Source organism: Sebastes fasciatus, chromosome 6, assembly GCF_043250625.1.
Source record: "Sebastes fasciatus isolate fSebFas1 chromosome 6, fSebFas1.pri, whole genome shotgun sequence".
NCBI lineage: Eukaryota > Metazoa > Chordata > Actinopteri > Perciformes > Sebastidae > Sebastes > Sebastes fasciatus.
Window position 1 is genome coordinate 34,927,800 of NC_133800.1, and position 19,362 is coordinate 34,947,161.

Sequence of the window (19,362 nt, forward strand, 5' to 3'; positions counted from 1 at the left end):
TTTTTATTTTAAATGTTTTTTTTTATTTATTTATTTTTATTTTTTAATTTTAATATTTTTTTTATTATTTTAATTGTATTTTTTTTAAATTTAAATTTACATTTTAATATATTTTTTTAATTTGTATTTATTTTTTAATTTTAATTTTTTTTTCAATTTTAATTTTAATTTTCTAATTTTAATTTTCTAATTTTAATTTTAATTTTATTTATCAGAGATCATGGCTCTGCTTGTACCGCCAAGCAGCAGCCCTCATGTGCTCTTTTGCCTCAGTTTGAATGAAAGAAAGCACGGGATTGGTCAATTCTTCCAATCTGGATGAAAGGAGTGACATGATTGGCTGGCCATTCTCCATTCATTCACTACGCAAGAAGAAGAAGGAGGAACCAAACCACATCAATGGGCGACCTCAGCGATTGGTCAGTAGTAAAATGACGTCACCGTCTACGGTGTGGACAGCTATTCCGGGAAGGGGGCGTGACGCTCAGGACATATATAACCGGCGTTTTTCCCTCTAACCGGCATTTCAGTCTCATCCACGTGGCGGAGAGACACCGCGGTCTATTTATCTATTTATTGTAGTTTCTTTGAACTTTACCGGAACCAACTATGCTCGGTTTGTGCCTTTACGTCCCGGTGTCTAACTGTGACCCGGTAGAAGTGGAGTACTTTGAGTCTAACGGCCTCCCGTCGGAGTTAAAGTCTCTGTTCAACCAGCTGAGTGTTCTGCTGCCTTCACAGGAGACAGAAACATACCAGAGATGGAGACAGGTGAGCGATTAAAACACACTTTATCACTTTATATCTCAACACACAAGTCTGTTCAGCATTAACAGTTATCTACCTCTTTAAATCTCATTACTTTAACCCGTCACTAAAGTCCTTTCTGTAGAGTAGCTCGACTAGGCCGCAGACCACCGGCTTCCAGGAAAAAGTCTCTCTGAGAGAATTTACAGTTTTGGGGTGGAAAACTTTGCTATATAACTATTATACAATGTTAACTATAGTTTATTTTTAAAGGTAGTTAATTGTCGCCTATCTAATGTAATTGCTATTAATATTAAAAACTAAACTTTAACCAGGGCGGGCTCTCATTCATTCAGAGGAATTCCACCCTAAAGAGGAATGTATGCTATGCTATGCTATGCTAGTGAATTTGGAAAAGTAGTTGAAGTCAGTAGTCTGCTGCCATGAGCATTATATTTATTATTTAATATTGATACATTTCTTCTTCTTTTTTTACTGCAATTGTAAAATAGCACAAATGCACAAACTAGTCCTATTTAATATGTATGTTATAACTACACTATATACTGACTGTGTAATATTGTAAGGTGGAATTTCATTCTCACTGTGCAATATCATTTTCCACTTTGCAATTTTCAAAGTTGTTCAACGTTCAGTCATTGCACTGCTAGACTGTATATTTGCAAAATGCAAAAATTATGCATGTGTGGCCTCCTCTAATCTCATGTTCCCACCAGACCTGCACCACTGAATAGGAGTCAGTAAATTTTTTTTTTTTATGTATACTTGCCTAAGGGGAAATGTTGAGATATTGCATAATATCTTTGATCCAGTGAGATATTGTGGAAGGAGTGGTGGTATTTCTGTATTTTAAGTAGTTATGCCTGTTCTATATCTCCTTTAGGCTGTTTCTTGTTCGGCTGTAACATGCACATTTCTGAAAACTGGTAATTTGAGCCTTGATTTTTGTGGAGAAATGTTGCACTGGATTGTGACTCATGCTCCATCTGCAAGCAATTGGTCACTGACCTGTTAGAAATTTCAGTTCTGGCACTCAGAGTCAGCTGAGGTTCACATTTCTGTTCATGATGCAGGAATATTCAGTAAACATTATTTATTTTGGTTTGGCAACTCCAGGTATCATCTTACGCCTCCTTTCAGCTGCCTACACATGAAAAGGGCAGTACAAGAACACAAACAGTCCCTCAGCACAGGAATAGCAAAGCAGTAACATTTTGAAGTTGACTGGGCCATAAGTCACATTTATGCAGGTAGTTTTCAATGTAAGCTGCAGGGGAGAGCAGAATGGCGTGCAGAGTATCCTTACAGTGTGACAGTCATATGCCTGCACTGCGGGCAGCGGGGTCAGGTATCAGCACTGGCCAGCTAGCCTGACGACTGACGGGTGTCATCTTGTTTTAGCTCAGGAGGTTTGAGTTTAGACTGGATTAAAACAGTTGGCGTGTTGTCCTGCAGTTGGAGGTCAAAGATAGACCAGGTTGATGCTACCCAATTACCCCCTCCCGTCCGCGGTCCTGGATGAATGGACGTCATCTCGGTCATTCAAGAACGCCAAGAGCGTTTCGGCTTAGCAAATGGGTCATAATGCTGTCCGACGGGGTCATGAAACACAAGCCAGGACACCTTTTAAAGATTGGCATTCAGATGTAGAGTACATTTCAGAACTTGCTGTACAGTTCAGGACTTGCTGTACCTGTTCCATTAATGACAGTTAAATTATGAGTCGTGCCAACACATTAATGTAATTAAACTGTCAGCACAGATGACTTTTCTGCATGCCACTGCAGGATGTCACCTGCTGCTGTGGTTTTTCCCACTAGAACTATGTGAAAACTGCACCACCACACTTAGTTTGCATCTTTGCCTCAATTAAATTGATATCTTAGTCCCCTAGCAACCTTCATTATTTGACTTATAACGGAGTACCATGTCTCATAGCCTGTATGTATTTTTTTCCTTTCAGGAAACTTTAAAAAGGGAAGAAAATAACTCAGACGCACAGCTGGACTTTCAAGAGTTTGTTCACTATCTGCAAGATTACGAGAAAGACCTGAAGCTTGTGGTGAAAAGCCTCAACAGGAAGAATGCAGGTATGTGGCTTGAGATGGTGTGGCAACGCTCACTTGGTTTCATTTTTCACTTGACGGTGTGAGATTCTTACAAATTGTCTTTGTTTTCCTTTTAAGGCAATGTCGACCCTCAGGAGTTCATGCAGTCTCTTCAGGACCTTGGTGTGCATATTTCCCCGCAGCATGCGGAGAAAGCCCTGAAGAGGTAATTTACCATTTCATCCACTGCAATCTTGGGATTGTTTGATCAAGGGGTTCAATATCTTACTTTTGTGTGTCTCTTCTTTTAAAGCATGGATAAGAATGGAATGATAACTATCAGCAGTAAAGACTGGAGCAAATACCCCAAGGTGGAGAAGACCGACAACATCCCAGAGATCATCCTCTACTGGAAGCACTCCACGGTTAGTTCAGCACTGAAACCACAACTTCTGCCCAAAAAGGGAACCGCTGTAGAGACAGCTGAGCTGTAACAATGGTGCTCTTTCATGACCAGAAGCCAAACAAGGAAGATTTGAGTCATTAGTTTTATTTCATTTGACAAATTTAATCACTAGAAAATGATGTTAGTGTTGCATACATTTTCAGAAGTCCTATTTTCACCCAGTCTTAGATCTGATAACGGTATCACTCAAGATAGAACTAATCACAGTACAGAGGGTGTGACACCTTCCTCCTGTCTGGGAAAAAAACAGGTCGATCAAAGAGCAAATTCCCTGAAAGGATCTATCAGCACAGGTCGTGCGTCAGCAATTAAGCCCCTATTAAGCTATGGCAGGAATTGGTCCCATTCCGGGAGGATTATGTTGGAAGGATTTGTCTAGCCGTTATGTAAAAGAGAGCACCGGTCAGTCAGGAGCAGGAGGAGACTGAAGTAATATAGCACCGCTCCTGCAGGAGGACCGTGTGATCTTGGGTGTTCATTTCAAGGCTGTTCGTTCTGTCTAATGAGTCCAGCAGCCTTGAGTTTGCACAGAGGAGAGACACTGACCGGGCTAAGAATAGAGCTGGAGTTGCCCCTCCTGTGAGGCCAAGCAGAACGCAGCCAAACTACTGATGAAACACAAGCTGCTAGGGTCATTTCAGTTTACACAAAATCAGATGTTTAATGTGACCACAGGTTCAATCCTCACAGTAGAACCAGTTTGTCAGAATGATCAGAATCTGAATTTCGCAGTCTTCACTCGTTGTAGTTGAGAATAAAAACAGTAAAAGATGGAACTAGTTAACTTAGATTTACACATTTACATTCCCTGAGTCCCCGAGTGACACTGTACCTCCAGCTATTTACGATGAAGGGGCTGTTGATGCCCTCTGATTAGAGCAGGGCCATAAATAGGCTCAATGAATTTGTTACGGTGAAGAATCAAAAATAAAATTCACTGAATGAGATTTTAAGCAAACTGGAAAATATAATTTAGAAAGAAGATTGTCATTCAACTCAGTGAGACAAAGTTATATTGCCCTTTTTGTGGTAATTAATTAAGAATTTCCACCTGTAAAGTTTATTTATTTGAGACCTCTGTTAAAGGATCCAAAGCTGCAGGTTGAGACGGATCCACGTCTATATTCTGATCTAGATCATTTTGTGTCCTTGTGGTACTTTGCCCGTTTGCCTGTGGCGCCTCATTAACATCATGACTCAGATTTCAAAGCAGTACAGCGTGTCTACGATTATCTTCGAATCTTGACCTCCACCTGCGGTGTCTGTGAAAGCAAACACAGTGCTCAATGACCGTCACAGGGTTTTACTATTACTGGGGTAAAGGGCATCTGGTGATATGCTGCCAACAAGAATAATATTCAGAACAGTCACATATGCAGAGCCAACTGTGAAGATTTTTACTGGATGTTTTGGTTAAGAATAAGAGCTCAAAATTCCAGCTGGTGGTGGTGATAAATAAAAGGAATAGAAGTTCAACTAAAACATCTTAATTATCCTAGTCTGTTAGCTTTGGACAGAACGGCTACAAATGTTCTTCTTTCCACTTCCGCCAAAAGTTATTTGACTTTTCTAATAATTCATGTCTCTTCTTGGCAGATATTCGATGTGGGTGAGAACCTGATGGTGCCCGATGACTTCACCGTAGAGGAGAAGCAGACGGGGATGTGGTGGAGGCACCTGGTCGCAGGTGGAGCAGCCGGAGCCGTTTCAAGGACCTGCACCGCTCCCCTGGATCGACTCAAAGTCATGATGCAGGTAAGACGACAAAAATCACAGGGTTGGAAAGTGTGGTGTGAGTTTGTGAACTGGACAGGGTGTGGAGGAAGTTGTGGAAACTATTATCTTGCAGTAGAGAATTATCAACTTGTGCGAGATTTGACCCAGTTGTCAGCCGTCTTGCTGGACAGTAAATCATGCTAAAACTGACCCAATTATTAAGTTGAATCAAGAGATTTAAGCACAAAAAAATTTAATAAGAAAATGTGACTGAGGTTCTCCTTGAGGTCATGATGAAGCTTCTTTCATATCTGCAGGTGGAACGATCAGGAATAAACTAGAAATAAATTGCTCAATACGGAGTTACCTGGGGGCCGTAAACAAGTTAATGTTTAATAGATGGTATGTGACAGTCGAGGGGGGGGCAGAGTCCAGGCGCTGATTCACTGGCACCGCCAGGCCACTGCGCTGCCCAATGACTGCACTTACGCATCATCACACCCTCGGCCGCGTAAGCTTCAGCGTCATGAATGGGATGAAGGTCAATCTGCGCAGATAGACAGGATCTGTGTCAATGTCCCCGATGTGTGTCAACGGTTACACGGAGAGTCGACTCTGAAACAATCTTGTTGACTTTGAGCTGTAATTGATTAGGGATTATGTACTCTGGTTAATTTCCAAACGATTAATTAAACAATCATAGTGTGCCTAGTTTTTCCATGTCACCACGCCTGGTTCATAAACAACACTCCACTACCATCTTCAAAATTTCCCCAGCCAGTAAAATAAAGTCAGATCTCCAAATAGTATGATTGTTTTATCTAATAGACAACATCCTTTACTTCTTCCTTCTCCAGGTTTATGGATCCCGAACCAACAACATGTGCATCATGACCGGGATGATGCAGATGATCAAAGAGGGCGGTATGAGGTCGCTGTGGCGAGGCAACGGTGTGAACATCATCAAAATCGCCCCCGAGACGGCCCTCAAGTTCATGGCGTATGAGCAGGTATGACAAGTGACTTCTTGCTGCGACTCAAATGTATAATTCTGATGGCGCTTCATGTATTAATTTCTTTCTCAATTGGTTTCTCCAGATTAAACAATTAATCGGCAGAGAAAAGGAGACTCTGTGCATCGCGGAACGATTTGTTGCAGGTTCTCTGGCCGGAGTGATCGCCCAGAGCACAATCTACCCCATGGAGGTGATTATCAGCTTAATTACATCTACTCCAAAAAAATAACCTTTTTATATAGGAGTTCTCAAGACTTACATGAAACTGACATTTTCTGTCCCCAGGTCCTGAAAACCCGTCTTGCACTGAGGACGACCGGGCAGTACTCTGGCATCTCGGACTGTGCGAAGCAGATTTTCAGGAGAGAAGGACTCAGAGCGTTCTATAAAGGCTACGTCCCCAACATGTTGGGCATCATCCCCTACGCAGGCATCGACCTGGCGGTGTACGAGGTGAGCAGTGACACGACTACGACACACACTGTTATCCTGTAAAGCCTCCGTGGGTCCATTTTTACTTTTCTTTAGCTTTAATCGTATCAGTTTGTATTTTATCAGCCTGCTAATAAACTCAACACAAAACCTTTTTCTTATTGTGACACAACTTCTAATCTTATTAGCTGCAGACTCACCACATTTACAGTTTTACTTTGCATAATGATTAAGTGTTAATGCAAATATTAAACAACTGAGTTACATAACAGAATCTGAATAACCAAATTGCATAATACTGAGAAAATATACAAATGTATAGTTTGCACTTTTTTTCTAATCTTGTTCTTTTCCCTCTTCCCAGACGCTGAAGATCAACTACCTGCAGCAGTACGGCACCAACAGCTCCGACCCCGGCGTGGTCGTCCTGCTGGCCTGCGGCACCGTGTCCAGCACCTGCGGTCAGCTCGCCAGTTATCCTCTGGCTCTGGTCCGCACCCGCATGCAAGCACAAGGTGAGGCCTCTGCTCCTGAGATATTGCGTAGATATTTAGTTTCACCTTAATAATACTACAGTTTTCTAGGGAAAAACGAATGAAATGGAGCGTTAAAGGAAGTAGAAGCTCCTTAAAGGACCACGCCTGTTTTTATGTTTCTGTGTTAAGGGAGGGACGTTCATACCAGCAGGCGATGTCATGATTTAATGAAAAAAATAGTTGATCTGTCAATTGATAAACTCTAGATTAAGTCCAGAGAAACAAGGAAGCTCCTAATCTTGTCTCATTTATTTCATCATAGTAATATTTCTCACATCTAAATGTAACCTGTTTTTCTGATCTCTACAGCTGCAATGAAGGGCAGCCAGCAGGTGACGATGTCCAGTCTCTTCAGGCAGATCTTGCAGTCCGAGGGCCCGACGGGGCTCTACAGGGGCCTGGCCCCCAACTTCCTCAAAGTCATCCCCGCCGTCAGCATCAGCTACGTGGTGTACGAGCACCTGAAGACACAGCTGGGAGTGAAATCACGCTGAAATTCACCAACCTCTTATTGTCGCTTCGAAGCTTGAATGTGACAAGTGACCCTTCCCCCGTCCGTCCCCGCTCTCCCAGGGCACCATGCTAAGGGAATCCCAGGGACCTTTTGAGTCCCCTCTGGGGGTTCGTGGAGGACTGATCTCATTCTGTGAATGTCAGCTGACGAAAGACGAGACAGGACAGTGAATGTTAGAAATGGAGGATATGGACTCTGTGAGCTCAGGTTGTCGGTAGTTTGACTGCTGCTATTTATATTTTTTAAAAGAAGTTGTGTTGAGAGCTGAAACGAGACACGCGAGGATGTGATTTGTAAATCAGGGACCAAATGTTTTTTTTGCTCTTTCTGCCATTTTGGTGCCTGAGCAAACTTTATTTTTTTTCATGTTGGTGTGACATTGTAAGCTTTGGTTGGTCAGTTTTAAGACGCACCGGCAGCATTCGTGTTACGCAACTCTACTGAGAACAACTCCTATCTACAGTACATGGCAGATATAGCATTGATAAGCTTGTTGAGGAGTTTTATGTAACATAGCAGATATAGCATTAATAAGCTCTTTAAGGAGTTTTATTATTCAACAGTTCTGCCTAGAAGGAAGAAATGATTGTGTTCCTAAATGAGAGGTCTTTGCACATGTGAGTTTGATCTCTCGTCACCCCCGTCCTGAATGAATGGATTTTCTGAGTATTTATTTCCACCCGTCCTGTATTTATTATTTTTATCGTAGTAGGGAGAGGAGGTACAATGCTGCATGTTTTCCTGTCTGAAGAGCCAAATGTGCAATTTGATAAAATGCAGTGATTGTATTATTCAGGGTGGGAAATGGAAACCAGGCAACAGCCTTAACATGTGGCTATGAAACACTAAATGTAGTTGTCTGGTGAAATGTTGTTGTGAGTTTGTACTCGTTAAGTCTCTGTGGCTGATGTTTGAATAACTGAAAAATATCTTTGTTTTGTGCAAACGGTTTCAGATTATGTCTGTTAATGTGTGCAGATGTTTTGCACCTTTTTTAAAAAAGGTATAAATGTCTTAATGTTCACCTCAGGTTAAAGGGCAAGTTATTGTTTGATTCACAGAGGAGCACACACAGATTTCGTTTCACAACATTTATACTCGGAAAAAACAAACGAGGGCTTTGAGAAAAGATGAGCGACATATTTGCACTTTAATCAATGCTGGAGGGGCCTCCGAACGAATGTCGTATCAATCCAGGTATAACGATGTAATTCTTTTGTAAAGAATGGGTTTTAGTCTTGTTTTAATGGACCACTTTGATGCAAATAAATGCAAATTCTTGTAATAATGAGTCTGATGTCTTCGTTTTTATACAAAATGAGTAGTTATGTGATTTGTCCAACTCTGTACACAGCAGATTATCATCACGATGTCACCATCTGCATGGATGGATGGACAAAATGTTCTTTTTACTTATAACTTTAGTGAACTGATCCTTTAACGGTGACTAATGGCTTCACATGTATACAGTGAAAAGAGGGATTACGGTGTTATACAATGGATTTATAAAGCTTCTACTACACCTCAAGTTGTTTCACAATAATACTACTGCATCACATGGGAATATGTGTTATATAAATTAACTACAAAAAATCTTTTCTTAAAATAAGTTAAACATTAATTTTCTGGACAGTAATACCTCTTGCAATCTTAAAATGTCTTAAATGGTGTGGTTTAGTTGTGTTACTGACACAACAAACAATTTAGTAAAGATATGTCACTTAATATTTCAGTAAATTCAAATTATTTTGTGGCCTTGAGAATTTATTACGTGTTTACATTGAGATTATATGTAGAATTAATGCCAAACGGAAAACATCGGATACATCAACGGGATGGGATTAGACACTAAGTAGTAAACAGTGTTGTTGTATAACATTAGTTGACGTCAGTCGTTTAAAGTATTTAAGTACATTTACTTAAGTACAAATATCAGGTACTTAAGTAATTCCATTTTATGCAACTTTATACTTTTACTCTACTTCATCTCAGAGGGAAATATTGTACTTTTTACTCCTACATTTATTTGATAATACATTAATTCTACAAAATATAATCAATAAATATATTATGATGGTGATGATCACATGGATGCATCAATAATATTACAATAATATATATTATTTTGAATTATGTAATTCTGCCTAATGAGTACTTTGACTTTTGGTATTTTAAGTATATTTTGATGCTAATACTTTTGTACTTTTAGTTAAGTAAAATTGTGAATGCAGGACTTTTACTTGTAACAGAGTTGTAGTATTGCTACTTTTACTTAAGTAAAAGAGCGAGAGCCTTTTACCACCACTGGTTTATGTAGTAATTTGTCAAATAAATAAATATTTTATTTATTTTATTTTCTATTTCTGTGCATATGCATTGATTTTCAAATTAACCTGTACATATATTTTATATTGTAGGCTTTTATTTCTACAATTCTTTCTTTACTATTTATTTATTTATCTATTTATTGCGTCATGTATTAAAACATATTTATTTATTTAGTCATGTATTTATGTATTCGAATTTTATTTATTTATTTATTTATCTATTAATTTATTTATTGCGTCATGTATTAAAACGTATTTATTTATTTAGTCATGGATTTATGTATTCTTTATTTATTTATTTATCCATGTATTGCGTCATGTATTAAAATGTATTTATTTATTTAGTCATGTATTTATGTATTCGAATTTAATTTATCTATTTATCTATTTATTTCCATGGTGGTTGTTTTATGAGGATTACTATTATTATAACGCGTTTGACTTTTTTTTCGCGAAGGGTTCATTTCGTCTTTTTTGTCCTTCGCAGCCTCCCGTACCAAAACACGGAAGCGGTGACGTCAGGATGGATAAGACAGAACCAGAGAAGAAACATATAAAATACTCATTTACTCATTTACTACTACATTTAGCTACATAATAACTTTATAAACAGCATTAATATGTTATAACATAGCTTAAATGTATTTGATTTTATATGTATTTGCTTTATTTTCGTAGAATAGCTATGTTGTAGCTAGTTAGCAGCCAGCTAATGAAAGATAATCCTCATTATTTATCATTTATATGATTTAAAATGGTCCAGAACATGTTCCGGACCGGGTTTCTGGTTCGAGCCACTCACACTCTGCTCACCTGGGTCATAACTCTCATTCTGTTCCTCCACAACACAGGTGAGTTCACTCAATGTGGGACAAATGACCTGCAAGTCCATTTAACTACTTAACTCCAGCACATTAAACAGTAATAGAGTAATAGAGTAATAGAGTCATTAGGTGATAGAGTAATAGAGTAATAGAGTAATAGAGTAATAGAGTCATTAGGTGATAGAGTAATAGAGTAATAGAGTAATAGAGTCATTAGGTGATAGAGTAATAGAGTAATAGAGTAATAGAGTAATTAGGTGATAGAGTAATAGAGTAATAGAGTAATAGAGTCATTAGGTGATAGAGTAATAGAGTAATAGAGTCATAGAGTAATAGAGTCATTAGGTGATAGAGTAATTAGGTGATAGAGTAATAGAGTAATAGAGTCATTAGGTGATAGAGTAATAGAGTAATAGAGTCATAGAGTAATAGAGTCATTAGGTGATAGAGTAATTAGGTGATAGAGTAATAGAGTAATAGAGTCATTAGGTGATAGAGTAATAGAGTCATAGAGTAATAGAGTCATTAGGTGATAGAGTAATAGAGTAATAGAGTAATTAGGTGATAGAGTAATAGAGTAATTAGGTGATAGAGTAATAGAGTAATAGAGTAATAGAGTAATAGAGTCATTAGGTGATAGAGTAATAGAGTAATAGAGTAATAGAGTAATAGAGTCATTAGGTGATAGAGTAATAGAGTAATAGAGTAATAGAGTAATAAAGTAATTAGGTGATAGAGTAATAGAGTAATAGAGTCATTAGGTGATAGAGTAATAGAGTAATAGAGTAATTAGGTGATAGAGTAATAGAGTAATTAGGTGATAGAGTAATAGAGTAATAGAGTAATAGAGTAATAGAGTAATAGAGTCATTAGGTGATAGAGTAATAGAGTAATAGAGTCATAGAGTAATAGAGTCATAGAGTAATAGAGTAATAGAGTAATTAGGTGATAGAGTAATAGAGTAATAGAGTAATAGAGTCATTAGGTGATAGAGTAATAGAGTAATAGAGTAATAGAGTAATAGAGTCATTAGGTGATAGAGTAATAGAGTAATAGAGTAATAGAGTAATAGAGTAATAGAGTCATTAGGTGATAGTTTGTTCCAGGACATCCTGTCCAGCTGCAGGTTCACTGACCCACAACTATTTACTTTAGCTCCATTTGAATAGTCCTGAAGTCTGAAATACTTCCTCTATATCCACTTTAACTGGATCTTATTTATGCACCATGCTGTTTGAAATGTATTTATTATTATTGATGGAGGAAGTATTCAGATCCTTATTTATGAGTACTAACACCACACTGAAATAATACTCTGTTATTCTGCAAAAGTTCTGCATTGAAAATGTTACTTAAATAAAAGTATGCATGTAGTATAATCAGGAAAATGTACTTAAGTATTAAAAGCAAAAATACTCAGAAATAAGTGAATTTAACTCAAAATCATTTAAAATAGATTTAAATAATTACCAGGAAAAGCAGCAAATCCTCACATATTTCCCCGCTGGGGAATCAATAAAGGTTTATCTTATCATATCTTATACAACTTTTTTCACAACCAAAGTAGTAAAATCAGTTGAGGCCCCCTTTAATATCATTATAGTATGAGACACTGTAAAAATACTCTATTACAAGTTAAAGTCCTGCATTGAAAATGTTACTTAATAATAACAATAATAATAATAATAATAATAATAATAATGATAATAAAAGAAAGAATAGAATAAAAAAAGTTTTAAAAGAAATCATCTTTTACTCTATTATTATAAAGTTATCCTTTCTTTTTATTATTTTTATTATTTTCATTATTATTCCTTTTCTTAATTTTATTTCAATTTTGAATGCTGAAGTTGTTTTCTCTAGTGTACTTAGTGTGTTCGTCTCTAAGCTCAACTACTCAAAAAATTGGTTTATAAACTATTTTAATTACGAACTGTAAATTGCATATATGAAAACAACCTTGAAAAAAGGGGAAAAAAATCAAGTATAAAAAAGAAATTGTTACGAAATTAAAAGCATGCATGTAGTATAATCAGGAAAATGTACTTAAGTATTAAAAGTAAAAATACTCAACACAGAAAATCTTTAAAAAACTGAACTAAACTCAAAATCATTTAAAATAGATTTAAATGATTACATGGAAAAACAACAAATCCTCACAGGTATTTATCTTATTGTATTTTATACTGTACAACTTTTTTCACCACCAAAGTCGTAAAATCGGTAGAGTGCAACTTTAATATCATTATATATGTGACAACATATATCTTCCTGGTGTTATTTGTGTTATTTGGTTATTGTAATATTGTGATTGTGATGGAATTTTCCATCAATTCCTCTCTTATTGGTAGAAAGGTCAGAGTGTTTGTCAGAGCGTCCCTCTGTTGACATTATTGGGTTGGAGTCCTGTCTAGAGGAGCCACCGTTATCTGTACAGCTGTGCCTGTAGTGGAGACCGTAGAGCCAGTCGCTAGGGCAACCAGGGTCAGAGATGCCAGAGGAACGGAGTAAGTCAAAACATGATAAGGGGTAAGACACTGAGCACCGGGGAGGAAGGAGAGAGTTGTGAGGCCTTCATGCAGAGAGCATCTATTGTGGAGACCTGACAATTGCTCCTTGATCAAGCTTCAATAAACCTTCTTTTGTAAGACATCATCAGCTCCGGACCTCTTCCTTCCAAAGATAACTTGTGTATCAATTATTCCATCACAGTGATGATACAATTTTAATGTTGTATTTTCCTGGTCTGAAAGTTATCTAAAGATATTGATCCAGAAACCCTCACAGGTACTGCATTTAGCATAAAACAATATGCTCCAATCATAACATGGCAAACTGCAGCCCAACAGGCAACAACAGCTGTCAGTGTGTCAGTGTGCTGACTTGACTATGACTTGCCCCAAACTGCATGTGATTATCATAAAGTGGGCATGTCTGTAAAGGGGAGACTCGTGGGTACCCATAGAACCCATTTACATTCACATATCTGGAGGTCAGAGGTCAAGGGACCCCTTTGAAAATGGTCATGACAGTTTTTCCTCGCCAAACTTTTACCTAAATTTGGAGCAACAAGCTAGTATGACATGGTTAATAGATTAAAGAGATTAACTTTAGGAGCCCTACTCAGTATATATATATTTTGGTTAGACTTCTTTATTTCTATTGTGTGTGTGTGTTTACAGATTTGCGTAAATGTGAGGAGCGAGGAGAGCTGCTGCTGCCGATTCTGTTCTTCCTCCTGGTCGTTCTGTCGGTGCTCTTATACTTTGCTGTTTCTCTAATGGATCCTGGCTTCGTTCTCACGGACACTGTCAAGGTGAGATTAACTCAACTTAAATCTCTATTTACACCCGGGTGAGAATAGTCACGCGGCAGCTATTCGGCTATTTACACCCGGCCAAGTTAAATAAGCTTAACAATAGTTAGATAGCCGAAGGGTTTTCTGTCAGAAAGCACTTTCTAGCAGAAAGATTTAGTAGTAGTAGTAGTAGTAGTAGTAGTAATACTATTAGTGATATAAAGAGCGACAAAGTATTGACAGTGAGCAGGTTGTGGTGGATGAATGTGTCAACACCAGGACTCTCACCCAGGGGGTCAGGGTTTGAGTCCAACGTGAAGCCTATTTTAACACTTAGAAGACTCATTATTCTCTGTTTTTTTTTAATTATTATTTTCAGTTTCCAGCCCTAGTTTGGTGAGGTTTAGGCAACAAACTACTTAGTTAGGTTTAGGAAAAATAAACATACAGAACATAAATACATATAGTATCTAATGTGTACCCTGGTCAGATGCAAATAGCATTGTTTGTTACGGACACCTGGGTGCTTGTTTCCGTCATGCTATGTACACCCGGGTGTAAATAGTATTGTTGGCTACAGACACCTGGGTGCTAATAGCATTTGTCCTTAACTGAAAACCCTCATCACAACAACCAAACAGACACACGTCTGTTTATTACACTACAGTAGTTACTGTTGAGCAGCTGAATCTCAGGCTTCAAATGCCGAAGCTTTCCTCCACCAGCTTATAAAATCACTCTGGGTTTTTTAACGACATGCCGATGCGATAATAATAATGCAGCTTTGACAAAAAATACCAGACAAGATGTTTACTATAATGGAACATCCTGTCACGCTTTAACGTCTGCCTAGAGGGAAGGAGTTAATCTATAAACCTATACTGTACTATAGAACATGGACAGCACTGATAATAAGTACTGTACATATGATTCTTAGTAAAGATACTGTATCATGAGTGTCTAGTCCTTCAGGTAAAGGTCACAGTGTGCGTATGTATGTATGTATGTACGTGTGTATTCACCTGTGACCTACATCACATCGTCTGTGTTGCATTCAGGGTTCAAATGAGGAAATGGAATCGATGATTCCTCAGTCGTCGACCCCTCGGCTGCGGCGCTGTGGGTACTGCCTGCTGCAGGTAACCAGCTGCTGCCAGATGCCAACACGCACTCACTCTGCATAGCACGTCTGCATAGTGACGTATTTGTATACTCTTAATATATTTCATATTCTGTTTCATTTCCAACCCGTCCAGCTCGAACACAGATTTTCTCCTTGCTGTGTTTAAAGCATTTGTTACGTGCTATATTCTCTTGATTTCTTTTTTATTCATTTACTTTTGTAGTAATAATACATCTTTGGCAAAATCACAATCAGACAACATGTTCACTGTGGTGGAACATCTTGATGTGGTGGTTTAACTTTTCCCAGTTCGAATAGCACCGCTCTTTCTTTCTCTGTTTCCCCTTTTTCCAAGCAGCAGCCAATGAGAGCGAAGCACTGTCAGACGTGTAAACGCTGCGTCCGGCGCTTCGACCACCACTGCCCCTGGATCGAGAACTGCGTGGGAGAGAGGAACCACCGCTGGTTCATCGTCTACCTGCTGGTGCAGCTGCTCGCTCTGCTCTGGGCGCTTCACATCGCTCTGTACGTCTGCCGAACGCTGCCCAACGGCGTCTGTAGTCTTTAAGATAAATGTCCTTATCTGGTGGAACAGAGGCAGCCTCAGTTTTCCTTCTAATTGAGTCAAATGATCACATGGTGATAGTACACTTTGTTCTGCAGGCTTATCTCTGCAACAATTGGCTGTGAAACATGTGAGAGTTTGAGAATACGAGTAAATTGATTAATCTCCGTTTGCATTCGGTAAACAGGAACTTTAATGTGTTGCTCAAGTACAATTTCAAAGCGATCCTAATTTTAGAAATCGATCCAGTAGACTTTTACAGTTGAAGAATTTGAACTGCTTGAAGCAAGTTCTAGATTTAATTATGCACACATGAACTCACAGGTTGGAGCCAGAGAACAACTGTTGACAAACCAAAAATCAAAGTATAATCTGGGTACTTGCTGGGGTTTGTACAGAGAACAGCCCATAAAATAATAATAATCCTAACCCTAGTGTTTATCTTCCAGGTCTGGCATCTCGCCCATCATCACATGGGAGCTGTGGTTCAGAGTGAACGCGTTCCTGCTGGCATCGCTGGGCGTCGTCGGCATCTTCTCTGTGGTGGTGGTGCTGCTGCTGGGCTGCCACCTCTACCTGGTCTCCATCAACTGTACCACCTGGGAGTTCATGTCTCGTCACCGGATCTCCTACCTGAAGAACTGTGGCGATGAGGAGAACCCGTTTGACCGCGGCATCTTCTGCAACCTGTGGGACTTCTTCTGCATCTGCAGGACGGTGATGTGGGAGCAGACGTACATCAGAAACACCCCGAATTCTGTCTGACCTCCGACCAGACGCCACAACACCGTCCACACCGGAGAGTCAGACTGTACTTTCAGGGAAAGAAAATCATTTTTTAACCTCAGTAGTAGTTTCCTTTTTGAGAACTTTACTACTAAATTGGACCATAAAATGTTTCCTAACTACCTGCAAACGTTAAAGGGACTCAATGTGCTTTACCCCCGACGTCGGTCACATTCCTGTTTTGCCAGACGGGTTAGAAAATAAAGCACACCTGACGTCACATCCGTTGGATTTTTCCGTAAAAAACGTCCCGCATTCTTCCCGTTAAAAGCAGTCTACAGGCTGATAGAGGAAACCCAGGAAGTCACGGAAGGTCTCATTTTTTAGTTTATGTAACAGCCTGTTCACGCATTGGCAATAAGAAATGATTTATATATGTAAAAACTTATATACAGTCCCTTTAATACACTGTGTTAAACAGACATTAAACTAATTACCTGCATTGAAGCAGGTTATATCTTACTAATTTACTTAAATTTGAACCTGATTTTTTGAACAGATAACAAAACACAATACTTTGCTTTGCTGGCTTTTCAGTACAAACTGATTTTTTTACAATATCGGCCTATTTTTTAGTCGTTCCACCACTTTGGTCCTGACTGAAATAACTCAAAAACTATTTGATTGATACATTAGACGTTCTCGTTCCTCAGAGGATGCAGACTTGGTGACTTTCTCTCTAGATTTAGGGACTTTTAGAGCTGGTGCTGCTAGCTACTTTCGCTAGAAAAGAGTTGACAACACGGGTCTTAGTTTCGGCTGGATGATTTTTAAAATCTAGTGTACTCTTGCTAGTTTCTCAAGATGACCCACCCTGCCTTTAAAACACCAAAGTCACGCAATAATACAAACAAACTAACTGATCGAGGCAGCGGTAGTCCAGCAACTCCAATGTTCTGCAAGGTAAAATTACTGTTTTTGTCAATTGAAGAGAGCATAGATAACGACTTCAGTTCCCAAGTTAAAGCGGTGAAAATATTGCCTCCGTCCACAGCAGTACATTGCTTTGCACCCGTGCTGGTACTCCTGTCTGTTTCTCCAAACTGGAGGCGTGCCGACCGCAATCTACTGTAGGTAATACACTGACTATGGAGAAGTATCTCATACAACCCCACTTCAAAACACCCGACCTCTCCCTTTAAACTCTTTGGATTCTGTCTTTTTTGCTTTTACATTCACCAGAGACCCTTTTCTGACTGCAGCATGTCTTGAACATCACTGGATTCATTACCCTCAAGGCAACAAGACAGAACACTAACAGTTACGTGGTGATAATCAAGTCCACAATCACAGAAATGCAGTTTAATTTGCAAGTATTTTCAGGCAGTTTTGTTGAAAGAAAGCAGAAAACCCCTCCGTCATTTTCTCTCAGGTCTGGTCACCACTTTCTCTTCTTCTGTAAATGTTTCTGTTGCTGCCTCGTGAGAGTGGTGACCGCCACATTATAACACTAACTGCCTTTATGTCTGGTGCCTTTGGTTTAATGTAACTGATTATTAATTGATTTTTACTTTTAAAAATTAACCATGAGTTAATCTTCACACTGAGAACCAAATATTTTTTTTACTGTTTGTTTGTTCTGTTTGTATTTATTGACAACAAGAGTACATTAAAACACTGATGATATGCATGTTGTTATAGAGTACATCTGTACAGACTGACATTCCTCGTCAGGAATATACATACATAAATACATAAATACAGTACTGACACACAAGTAACATGTAATATTCAGCAGCATAAACTTAAAGTGCTACAGCAGCTAAATCAACGCCGGCTGGTTCTCCTGTTACAGTTTTATTAATTTAGCTGACAATCTTCTCCAGAGCAGGTGGAGGGGTCAGTGTCTTGCTCAGGGACACTTCAGCAGGACATACTGGTACTTAGGACAGTCTTCTTATTTGTTTAAAGAGCAACTTAACATCCTGTTACAGCTCTGACAGATACTCCCTCTATGTATGGAAGTAAATAAATGACAACTGAGTGAGCACTAAAATTCTTCAAGAGCTCAGATTCGTAAGAGCAGAATCAGTTTTGTCTGCGAGTCATGACAGAAACGTGAGCGTAACAGATGTTTTGAGCCTGACAGATGAATTGTTTAAATATTTAAGCAACCAATATGAATTCTCTCGTTAGTTTTTATATATATCAAAGTTGATCGTTCTCACTTTTGTCAATCTGATATAGGAACATGATACTGGACTCAGAGATGGCGCTCACTCACTTGAATGAAAATTGCTCGCCTGGTACATAAGCCAAAAATAGTTTTCTAGCTTCCGCTCAGCCCATTGGGAGACATTGACGCAAATAAAAATCACTTTTATAAGCTCTGGGAAAGTTTTACAAATAAAAAACCTTTATGTATTAAAAATATACATAATAGAAAGTAATAATTGACGTCATCAAATCCACAGTTCGAGGTGTCAACTCTTTTATAATGGAGGTCTATGTGGAAATTAGCTTTTAGCAAAGAGATGAAACTCATGTTTTTTTTTTACAACAGCCGCCATTTTGGACTGAAAACGCTTATTATATGTATAATATTTAATTGTTGTTGTTATGGATGTACTAAAAGACATTCTAAGGAGTCAGCTGTTCATTTTTTCCACTAAGTACATTCAAAACAAGCCATTTTTTTGCCAGCCAAAAATAGCATCCCAGTTAATATCAAAGTTATCGTGAGTTACGGATGCACCTTGCTATCCAGCTAGCATTACCTGCTAATGGTAACTAGCCAAAGTGTATAGAAGCTTGACAACAGCCGCTGCCGCCATTTTGGACTGAAAACGCTTATTACATGTATAATATTTTATTGTTCAGCACAGGCCATTTCAGTAGAATATGACAATAGAACAGAAATAATTTCGTTTTACTTTTATAAAGATCTTTTTTGGCGGACGTTTTACAGTCCAAAATGGTGGAAGCGTAGCTTTGCTGCTGGGC

At 38.6% G+C, this 19,362-nt stretch overlaps 2 protein-coding genes across 4 annotated transcripts; both read left to right on the forward strand.

The window, feature by feature from the left end:
• Positions 1 to 516: 516 nt before the first annotated feature.
• Positions 517 to 8,784, forward strand: slc25a25a (solute carrier family 25 member 25a). The gene is made up of 10 exons (XM_074639472.1): positions 517 to 771; positions 2,732 to 2,858; positions 2,955 to 3,042; positions 3,130 to 3,241; positions 4,879 to 5,037; positions 5,856 to 6,008; positions 6,097 to 6,204; positions 6,300 to 6,467; positions 6,811 to 6,961; positions 7,292 to 8,784. The coding sequence occupies exons 1-10, from the start codon at positions 610 to 612 to the stop codon at positions 7,474 to 7,476; spliced, it is 1,413 nt and encodes a 470-aa protein (XP_074495573.1). The 5' UTR covers positions 517 to 609; the 3' UTR covers positions 7,477 to 8,784.
• A 1,533-nt stretch (positions 8,785 to 10,317) lies between these two features.
• Positions 10,318 to 18,047, forward strand: zdhhc12a (zDHHC palmitoyltransferase 12a). Of its 3 annotated transcripts, XM_074639512.1 has the most exons (6): positions 10,318 to 10,674; positions 12,999 to 13,154; positions 13,830 to 13,963; positions 15,004 to 15,084; positions 15,427 to 15,593; positions 16,083 to 18,047. In XM_074639512.1, exons 2-6 carry the CDS (start codon positions 13,139 to 13,141, stop codon positions 16,396 to 16,398), a joined length of 714 nt encoding a protein of 237 aa, XP_074495613.1. In that variant the 5' UTR covers positions 10,318 to 10,674; positions 12,999 to 13,138; the 3' UTR covers positions 16,399 to 18,047. The 3 variants fall into 3 exon arrangements, with proteins under 3 accessions (XP_074495613.1, XP_074495612.1, XP_074495614.1); XM_074639511.1 differs by lacking the exon at positions 12,999 to 13,154; XM_074639513.1 differs by lacking the exon at positions 10,318 to 10,674 and having other exon boundaries at positions 11,709 to 13,176.
• Positions 18,048 to 19,362: the final 1,315 nt, after the last annotated feature.